This window comes from Monosiga brevicollis, genomic scaffold (assembly GCF_000002865.3).
Source record: "Monosiga brevicollis MX1 MONBRscaffold_10 genomic scaffold, whole genome shotgun sequence".
In the NCBI taxonomy this organism is placed as follows: domain Eukaryota; class Choanoflagellata; order Craspedida; family Salpingoecidae; genus Monosiga; species Monosiga brevicollis.
The window spans coordinates 1,238,393-1,248,456 of NW_001865047.1; the positions used below are offsets into that span (position 1 = coordinate 1,238,393).

At 53.8% G+C, this 10,064-nt stretch overlaps 2 protein-coding genes across 2 annotated transcripts in view; one reads left to right on the plus strand and one right to left on the minus strand.

Moving 5' to 3' along the window:
• Positions 1 to 987: 987 nt before the first annotated feature.
• Positions 988 to 1,290, minus strand: MONBRDRAFT_8374 (uncharacterized protein; the record flags this gene model as incomplete). The annotated part of the gene is made up of 1 exon (XM_001745959.1): positions 988 to 1,290. One exon carries the CDS (start codon positions 1,288 to 1,290, stop codon positions 988 to 990), a length of 303 nt encoding a protein of 100 aa, XP_001746011.1.
• A 2,694-nt stretch (positions 1,291 to 3,984) lies between these two features.
• MONBRDRAFT_8375 (uncharacterized protein) overlaps positions 3,985 to 10,064 on the plus strand; it is a gene marked incomplete at both ends in the record, with an annotated part of 9,009 nt that continues 2,929 nt past the window's right edge. Inside the window, 4 exons of the mRNA XM_001745828.1 lie at positions 3,985 to 4,253; positions 4,359 to 6,474; positions 7,274 to 9,335; positions 9,566 to 9,959. Of these exons, the coding sequence (XP_001745880.1) occupies positions 3,985 to 4,253; positions 4,359 to 6,474; positions 7,274 to 9,335; positions 9,566 to 9,959 (4,841 nt within the window). The remainder of the gene's footprint in view (positions 4,254 to 4,358; positions 6,475 to 7,273; positions 9,336 to 9,565; positions 9,960 to 10,064) is intronic.

The window sequence follows — 10,064 nt, forward strand, 5'->3', positions numbered from 1 at the left end:
AGCGCTGGGCAGCTGGTGGCCTTTTCGCAGGGAATACAGTGCCGATTGTACAGATGAGGTTGGTTTTGCTAATCACATTCGCGCCACGCCGCCGCGACTTTGGAATGTCTCGTCGAAAATGCCACCCCGTGTTTAACTGGGTAGTTACCAAGCCTGCGGCCTGGCCAAACACTTCTCCTTGCCGCCTGTGAGCATGGTCGCGCGCGCGCGGTGAAGCGCCTACTAAAAAACGGCGCAGAGGTAGAAGCTACCGATAACGTCAGTCTCGTCTTGCCCAACCGATCTGTATGACACCCAATGTGGTCTCCATCATCGGGGCTGAACAATAATACACAATCCTTTCAGGACGGCCAAACAGCACTGCACTATGCCTGTCATCATGGCCATGCAGATGTGCTCAAGATCCTGCTAAAGCACGGCGTCAATGTCTACGCCAAAACCAACGTTCGTTATCCCCTTCCGACAATGCCCCTGTTCTTTCGCTTGCGATGCCTGGGCTCAAGCGCGTGCATCGCTCCCTGACAGCCTCATATGCCTTTGTCTTGCTGTGCCTATCTCGCATACTTCTGTATATTTTTGATCTATTTTTTTTTTTTTTTGGGTGACCCAAGATTTCAAGTTGTTCGTGGCGAAACATGCCGCCCCACAGCCGGAGAACAGCGCTACATGAAGCCTGCGATCAGGGACACGCGCAAGTGCTGCGAATCCTCTTGAGGCATGGCGTAGATCCTAACATTGCAGACGACGTCAGTGCTATCTCCGTCCCTTTTCTCAGCCTGCTGTGCAGAGTTTGTGTCTTCTTATCTGCTCCGGCTTCTCCATGCCAATGCGCAAACTGAACTCTGCCCCTAGGGTGGGAACAAAGCCATACATGACGCATGTTATTTTGGGAGAACGGAAATGGTTGAAGAGCTGTTGAAGCACGGTGCTGATGTCAACGCACGAGGCTCTGTCAGTCCTTGAGTTGGTTTGCGCACGCCCGTGGCCTCACAGTAGCAGCGCTCTCACTAAGACTGTGGAATAATCACAACTGATGGCTGTGAATCGCAGTTCTGCGACACTCCATTGCTCGTGGCCTGCCGGTACAACAATCTCGAGGTGGTCAAGGTTCTTCTGAAGCACGGTGCCCATCTTGACGCCAAAGACCAGGTCAGCATTGTTATCTCTTCCTGCAATCTTGAGCATGACCTCCTGCTTCCACCACTCGACCTCTGGGCATGTCTTTTTGCGCGCTATCTTGCAAAACAGAAGCAGTAATCCATCAAAGAAGCTCATGGCTGTCTTGGTCATGCCCTTGCAGTTTGGCAAGAGTGCCCTTCATCCAGGCCGCCATCATGTCCATCAACTCTCAGTGGCCAAAGTTCTTTTGGAACATGGCGCTCAAGTTGACGCCAGAGATCAAGTTAGCAGTGGGACTTGAAAGCCCTCGTCACGCCTTTGTTGCCATGGCCCTGTGCATCAGTGCGTCACTGGGAACGAGGTTGAAAGCAGATTACTCAAGGGGATGGGTGCTTTGCATACCTTTAGGATGGAAACACGCCACTGCATGCGGCCTGTGAAAGCAACTGTGTTCAGTTTGTACAGCTGCTGCTCGACAATGGAGCTGATATTGAAGCCAAGGACAAGGTTTGTTTGCCAAGTGCCCCTCTTTGCCTCTCCATCTCAGCCTCATATTTTACGCGCAAGTTAAACTCCGCTCACATTGACATGCATCCATCTATGCCCGTGCCTGGCAGCATGGCTACACCCCGCTGCACAAAGTATGCGCGCTGTACAGGACTTGTAAAAACCACTTTTTAAAGGTGATTCAGACCTTGCTGCACTACGGTGCAAACGCAGATACCAGATCCAATGTACGTCTGCTTGAAGCGAAATGGCGCACGCAAGTGTCACAAACGTCTGCTCTGGTGTCTTTGACTGCACCTTCCGGGCCATCTTGAGTAATCCTGGCTCAAGCACCCTCCTGTTCAAGTTCATGCCGCAGTGCCTTTCACTTGGTTTGACTTCATCTGTGCAAATGCCCAATAGGACGGGTCCCGTCCACTTGTGTCCCACTATGGCAACTTTAGCTTCAGTTATGAGGTACGATATGCATACACCTTTGGCCGGTTCTGAATATTTTGCTTTTGTACGTCTCATCGTCCCGTTGGGACGGCTTTAGATTGTTGCTGAGCTGCTTAGCGCCTCTGCCTGCCCGGGCTCTTACGAAGGGCAATGTGACAGAGGTATGGTGAATGCGCTTAAATTCTTGCTTTGTTCGCATGTTAAAATAATGTAGTGGGAGTCTTGGCCATCTTGGGCCTCGCAATCACTCAGGTTGGCCATGCGCTTCAATAGCAATTCAAACCTTGATTCGAGCCGAGCAGATCAAACGCTGGAAGAGCTCGCTAGCCGTTCTTATTAGTGTTGGTTGGCGCGTAGAACCAACTGGCTTTGAGACTCGCACGCTGTTTAGCCTTCTGTCCATGCCCATCGCCCTGCTGCCCACATGAGAACCGTGCAGCAGACTAAATCTGTGTTGGCAATCGATCATCAATCTGTGCGATCGTGGCTCGTTGGGCTTCAAGGTGCCATGCCATGCCAAGACATCGAAAAGGATCTATATATTTAAAATTATGTCGTAAGCTTATCGCCAACGGTCATACCACATGGAATACACCGGCTCTCGTCCGATCGCCGCAGTTAAGCCATGTTGGGCCATGCTAGTACTATCGTGGGTGACCAGATGGGAATACATGGTGCTGTTGGCCTTCTCTTTTTTTTTCTTACGCTTTTTAGCTTCTTCGTTTTCTTAACATTTTCAGCAGAGGTCTCCGTATGCGAGATTATCACTTCTTCATAATCTTCGACATTAACTTTTTGTGCACTTCAGGCGTTCTTGTGGGCAGGGCTGATCGCAAAAGTTGCTCCTGGTGCGAGCGATAATAAGGGGTCACTGATTGAAGAGGAGAGCAGAGTGCCAGTATACTGCCGGCATAGAGACAGCATGGCAGGAGCAGCAGGGTATACATGGGGACTAGACAAGGACCCGAGCCAGTAGTCAGGACATGGCAAGGGCGTTGGCAGCATGGGTCCAACATGGAGCCAGGGCAGAGTCAGGACAGAGTCACGGCAGAGTCAGGGCAGAGTCAGGGCAGAGTCAGGGCAGAGCCAGGGCAGATTCAGGACAGAGTCAGGGCAGAGTCAGGGCAGAGTCAGCCTGGAATCAGCGGAGAGTCAGGGCAGAGTCAAGAAACTTGTGGTGACCTACCCCTGTAGCACCACCCCGAGCCGCCTGCTCTTGCCAAACCCCACCTTTTATCCCAGATGATAGCCACCTCCGCTTAAAATCACTTTTCTTCGATAAAAACACCTTGATCCACTAGCGTTAAAATGGGCAAAAAGTGCAACAACCTCAAATTATTCGCCATAAACTTGAAAGCAACACCTGACACACTTTGCGTCTATTTATAGGGGCTTCCTTACGAGAACAAAAGGGTATGTCACGATATTTGTCAAGTATCGTACTACACTCCGCCACCCTGACCCCTTGCGATCGATCTCATAAGCAAATCTCATAAGCAAGTCTCATAAGCAAATTTCAGAAGCAAATCTCAGAAGCAAAGTCAGGTATTCAGGCAAAACCCCAATACCGAGGCTGCTGCTAGCAGCTCATATGAGCAGCTATGATCGTTGCCTCTTTACTCTTATTCTCAGGAGATCACGATGACAGCACCAGCCCAAAAGCCAAGGCCCTTGCATCTCGTCTTTGCCTCTTCACCTCTTCGCCTCTTCTTCAAGTACAGGCGACTCGATGAGCTCGGCATTTTTCTACTGGAGATCATCCACAACTGCACCCGAGCTCTAGGACCACACCCACAAACTCGCCGCCGTATCGCTGCGCCTGCAGACCGGCCACCGGCTTGATGCTGCGCCACATCGCCATTGTCGCCCTTGCGGCGCTACTCTCACTGCCTCCCTCGGCCTCGCAATCCATTGATTCCAATGCTGGTCAGAACTCAAACGCTAACTCTTCCCCCTTCTCTCGTTCTGCTGCTTCTGGCTGCCATCCCGCGTCAGTGTCGTATGCTCACATCTGTCAAATTCTCTCGTTCCCATTTCTCCTGCCTCCCTGCCGCCCTGATAATAGTGCTTGAAGCCATCAAGGATCATTTGCATCCCATCTGCACCTCTCATGGTGTCAGCGTGATTGACAACGCAACCAATACCAAGACGTGCCTGTGCGACAGCAGCTACGCGGGTGACTCTTGCGAGTAGGTTTTTTTATTTTTTATTTTTTATTTTTTATTTTTTGTCACGTTGCGCATTCTGCTCCGCTCACACCAAGCCCTTACCAATGGCCTATCTGCACTCTGTAGCGAGTTCGTGGGCGTGGGCATACTGCGCTGTGCGCTGGCGGGTGATGTGCCCCTGCTTCTCACCGTGCTTGAAGGCGTGACGACGCTCCGTGGCGACCTTGTCATGTCGGATGGCTGCGTGACGGCTGATGCCATCACCGCCGTGGGCAAGCTCACCAAGATCGATGGCAACGCTTTCATCTATGACCCGACCACACCGACCCAGCTTGCCACGGACTGGCCTGAAAATCATTGGGAAACTGTGACCGGCTGCATCGCCCTGGCCAATCTGCCCGAAGCCGGCCTTGTTGGACGCACGCTCTTCCCTGATCTCACTGAGCTTGGTGCTTGTTCACTCGACGAGGTGGAGAGCAAACTGCCCTCGGCTTACTGGGACACGTTTGTCAACCGAACGATCCCGCCCCAAATCTCGATGATGCTCAACCACATTGGAGCGGACCACGAGGCCTGTGTCAGCGGCTGTGACAACATTTCCCTTGCTTCTAAGCTGCGCACGATGCCCGGTGCCCTACTGCTAGATGACCTGCCCGCCCGAGACCTCAACGAAGGTCTCCTGGAACACGTGGGCGGCTTGCACGTCCGTAACTGCCCCCATGTTGAAATCTTGGGCACGTCCCATCTGGCGACCATTGGCGAGCACGGCCTGCTCCTTCGTGAAACCGGCCTGAAGAACCTTGACGACCTGGCAGGGGTTCAAGTTGTTCGACTTGGCTTTGTGGATATCACAAGCAACGACCACCTGGAGAATGTGCTGGGCTTCAACCCGACTGTTGTCGAGCGCAGCGGCACGGTCAGCACCTCTGTTGAATTTCAGCTCGTATGCCAGAACGGCTATCATTCAGGCTTTCCCGAGACCGAGTGTACTTGCGCCTCGCCCGAGTACTCGGGCAAGCTGTGCGACACCATCACCGGTGACTTTTTCTGCATGGACTTTGCCCAAGCCGAGACCCTCAACCAGACCCTAGCCAACGTGCGCCACGTGATTGGTAACATTCATCTGACTGACACGTGCATGGAGATGTCGTTCCTCAACTTCCCCTACCTCACGAGCATTGAAGGCAGCCTCATTGTCAACTCCTTTGGCATGCCCATTGTCGAGCCAGGCTTTCCGAGTTTGAAGTCTGTCTCGACCGTGCACATCGAGTCTGTACCCGCAACCAGCATCGATTGGCTGCCCGAGCTCGAGACGGTGGGCTCGCTGAGCATCCAGAACAACGACCAGCTTACCAACCTGTCGGGACTCGCCACGCTGACCACCATCGACGAGGCACTCGAGATCTTTGCGTGCCCTGCGATGACCTCGTTTACCGGTCTCGAGAATGTGGCGCGCATTGGTTCGCTCTCCATCATCTCCTCAAACCTTTTGACCAACTTTTCAGCCCTCAACGGTGCCGAGCCGGTGCTTCTGCTCGGTCAGAACTCTGCACCAGCTCTGAGCATTGATGCGTGCGCAGATTGCGAAGCTCTTTGGTCGCACTTGGTGGAGACGGTCGAGATTGCTGACGGCGCCAGTGTCAGCGTGCCGTGGTCTACCTGTGGCGGCTTTGGCACGGTGCCGGCTGGTAGCCTGTCTTGCGCCTGTAACCCAGGCTACACAGACTACATGTGCACCGGCTACAACGGCGATGACTTGATCTGCAACGTGTCGACCGCCAGTGACATCAAGGCAATGCTTGCTGGCGTCACCCACCTCTACAGCCCTCTAGTCCTTCTCCTTTATTGTGGCGCTGGCTCCAGCTATGGACTTTTGGACACGGTGACATACGCAGCCGCTCTCTACTTTGAAGATGCCATCGATTATCAGGGCCAGATCCCGGCGGGACTGGGCTATGTGAGCATCTTTGAGACGCAATTATCTGACATGTCGCTCTTTGGCGCAGTCACGCACATTGACAGCCTGGAGATTAACAGCAACGAATACATGACCACTTTGGATGGCCTCGAGAGCCTGGAGACAGCGGGCCAGCTCGTGGTTTACAACAATCCCACGCTGACCAACGTGGATGCGCTCGGCAGCCTCCTCAGCGTCACCGGCGACCTCATCATCGTCAACAACGATGTGGACGTCAACGCCATCGCCTTTGACGTCAACGCCATCTCCACCAACACCACCCTAGTCACCGGCTAAGCCGAGCCCGCTGTAACCCGTCTGTGTTCGTTTCTGTTTACATGCCCTTATCGATGGATATCTGTTGTGCCGTGTCGCCGCCATGCTTGAAGCGCTTTATACTTGGTGTAGTCTCGAGTCGTTCCGTTTTGCTGGACAAATTGAGTCATCAACATGCATGTTTGCGTTTTGCATACGAGATGCCTCGGACCGCATGCCCAAGCGAGGGTCGAAAGAGAGTCTGGTGAGGGGCCAATGGTGGATGATGCCAGCTGTGTGTAAAGGTAAGCGATGCTTCACAAGCACGCAACAATAGTGCCGCGTTGAAAGACCAGCGGATTCTCGCACTCTGCCATATCTTTGCAAGATGATGGAGCAGATGAATCACTCTCAGCAGCTTTTTGCAGTCCTCACGACGTGACGTGAGCCCGACAGAACGACTTCATAGCTGCGTGTACTGGTTGTCCCAAGACAAAACCCTGTGCAAATGAACAATGTCATTAAGTGTGGCTTTCGTTACACATTCACTTACTTTTTTATTTTTTTTTATTTTGACGTTCGAGTTGACTCGACCTTCGCTCTGAGCTGCTCGTGTTCACCCAAGATGTCACTGGTACAAGACATGCTGTGCTTGCAGTGCGATCAGGCATTCCATAACCGTGCCGCAAGAGATCAACATGTTGCTCTGGTGTGTTGGCTCATCTCGCTTCTCGATCGCTGTTCAAGAATGAAAGGGGAAGAAAACATTGTCCTTGAACACGTCTCATCAGCCTCAAGGACGCACGCCTCGTCGTCCTTGTTTTCGTAGGTGCACCAGAAGAGCACGCGCATCACACTATATGGAACATCGCTGCTTCGATACCGAGAAGATGATGGCTGCTTTCATTGCCCCGTGGGAGGATGCCACTATCGCCATGGACTCTCAGCCAACCTAAAATCACACCTCCAGCATCTGCATGAGAAACAGACGACACCCAGAGCAGCAATACCGGCGGCTGTGACTTGCGACCGGCTGCCTGCTCGCCAAAAACCTACTCGGACGCGCATGAAAAAACGTGTGGTCAAGCTTGATCAACAGCACGGCATAGCCGCGGCTCGAATCTTCATGTGCGAGATTGGTTGCCTTGTATCCCCTGTTTTTGAATCTCCAGTGTGCACGCAGTGCGGCCATGTCCTGAGAGGCAGGGCGACGCACCATCTGTTCAAAAAACACCATGTTCGGTGCAGCCAGGAAGACATTGATGCAGCTATGGCACTCCTGCGCCCACTGCAGCCCGAAGAGCCGCTGCTTGACCTCGGAGTTGAATCTGGGCCCCATAAGCCTATTGAAGGCATTCCCGTTCTGGACGGCGTGGGTTGCCCCTTGTGTCAGGCTTGCTTCACCACAAAAGGCAGTCTGTGGCATCACATCGTAGCCGAGCATCCCGACGAATCAGAGGCCAAGCAGCCGCCTCGACGCGTCAAGCTGCAAAAGCCGTTGCGCGGTGCCGGAGCCCGCTGTATCGAGGTCATTGTCGAAGATGGCCACGATGCCTCGGCAGCCGACGTCAGCGAAAACGAGGAAGAGCTGGAGGAGCAGCAGCGGTTCAAGCAGCTGATCTCCAGCACCCAGGCCATGGCGTCAGAGGCCGAGGAGAAGCGCTGCCCGCACGGCGTTCACCAGATGCACCCGTTCTACGATCGTGTGGGCATGACGCTGATCCTGAGCGAGCTGACCCCAGAGCAAATTCTCAAGCTGGGCCACGACACCCCACCCGCACCACTCGTGTCAGGCATGCACGAGCTCTTGTGGGAGGCCCACGAACAATTGTCCCAGCACGGCCTGGCGGCTGCTTCCGTGGCGTCCTTGTTCGAAGATGAAGAGTTGCAAGTTGAGCCACAAACTTTACCCCAAGTATCTCCTGGCACGATGAGCAGATACCTAAACATTGGAGCGCGGCTGGTGCATTTTATACTGCTACTGGACGCACTGCCAGCCCCCGAGCCATCCAGCTTTTTGAGCCAGGTGCTCGCCAGCCGTGGGGAGGCCATAACTACAGCTGCTTTGGCCGTGCAAGACGCGCTGGATGCGGGACTGAGCGGGGAGGATCTTGTCGAGCCCTTGGCGGCTCTGTGGCTGGCACTGGTGAATGCAGAGCTACATCTGTTTGACAACGACAAGGTGCACTTTGTCAACGTGTTTTTGTTGTGCACGGCCGTGTCCAAGGGAAACGGTGTCTTGCAAGACATCCGGCGCTGGACCACAACGCAGGCCGGTTTGATTTATATTTTCAAGCTGTTTTTGCTCCGGTTTGGCAAGGCACAGCGATGGGCCACTGCGGGTAAACTCAGAGCTTTCCTACAGCCCGGACGGCTGGTGCATTTTTTGAGCCAGCGCATGGCGGCGGCTTGCTCTGCCAGCACGGCCGAGGGGCAGGTTGGCGTGGATATTGAGGTGCAAACGGACGGGGACATGACGGACGAGGCGCTGCACACTATCGTTTGTCAGGGTACTGAACTCAACGTGAAAGAGATTGGGACCGCTCTGGCACAGATGCGCAACGATATGAAGGAGGTCTTGGACACCCATCTCTTGCTGGGATCTGGTCTGCGAGAGCAACACATTGGCGAGTATGCTCGGCTATGGTCAAAGGAGGATCGGACCAACATGGTCAAGAATTGGTGGGTGGGCCGTGGCAGCCCAGCTGAGCGGGCCCTATTTGATCACATTGGCCAGAATCCGAGCTTGCGGCAAGAGTTTATCTGCCCAGAGCTGGGGCCAGAAGAAGCTGATGAAGAGCTGACCTTTCGAGAAGACCGCGTGCGGGAATGGCTTCTGTTTGTGGGCAAGTTTAACCAGCTGGCGCTCACCTACACCCACATGGCTGGAGGTACGCTTGCGATCGAGCAAAGACTCTGTTTGAGAAGCTTGGCATGTTTATTGTACCACTCTTATCTGTTTGCATTGGCTTTGGCGTTTTGTTAGGTCTGCCACCTCAAGCAACCGTATATCAAGGGCTATCCTACAAAAATGGCGTGGGTCGGCAACGGGCCGTGTTTTTCGCTGAAAGGCAGCTTTCCATATTGACCCGTCTGGGTAAAACCCACGGGCTCTCTCTAGATGAGCAGCACGCCTTTCGGTACATGGACGAGGAAGTCAGCAAGCTGATTTTCATGTATTTGCTCTTGTGCAAGCCTCTGGAGCAAATGCTGACGAGTTGGCTGGAAAAGCGGGGCACTCTTCAAATCCCTCACAATGGTGGGCGTGGAACCTACGACGATGATCAGGAAGAGGAGGATCTGTTGGAGGACGAGCAGGATGAAGACCACATGAGCCTCGACGATGGCATGACCTTGCGACGCGAGGTACAGGACGCTCAACGCCACTACAACAACAGCCACTTGCTCTTCAACATTGCGCCTCTGCAGACCATGCTCAGCCCTGCCTCCATCTACGCTGCCTTTCGTCGACAAATGACCACCTACCTGCATCACCCAACGCTGGGAGTGGCCAAGTGGCGACACGCCGCGACCTTTTGGATGACAACATTTGTGACAAGCCGGCTCTTTGCCGACCCCACGAGCACTTTGGGAAGCCTGATGCGCACCCAGGCACAGCC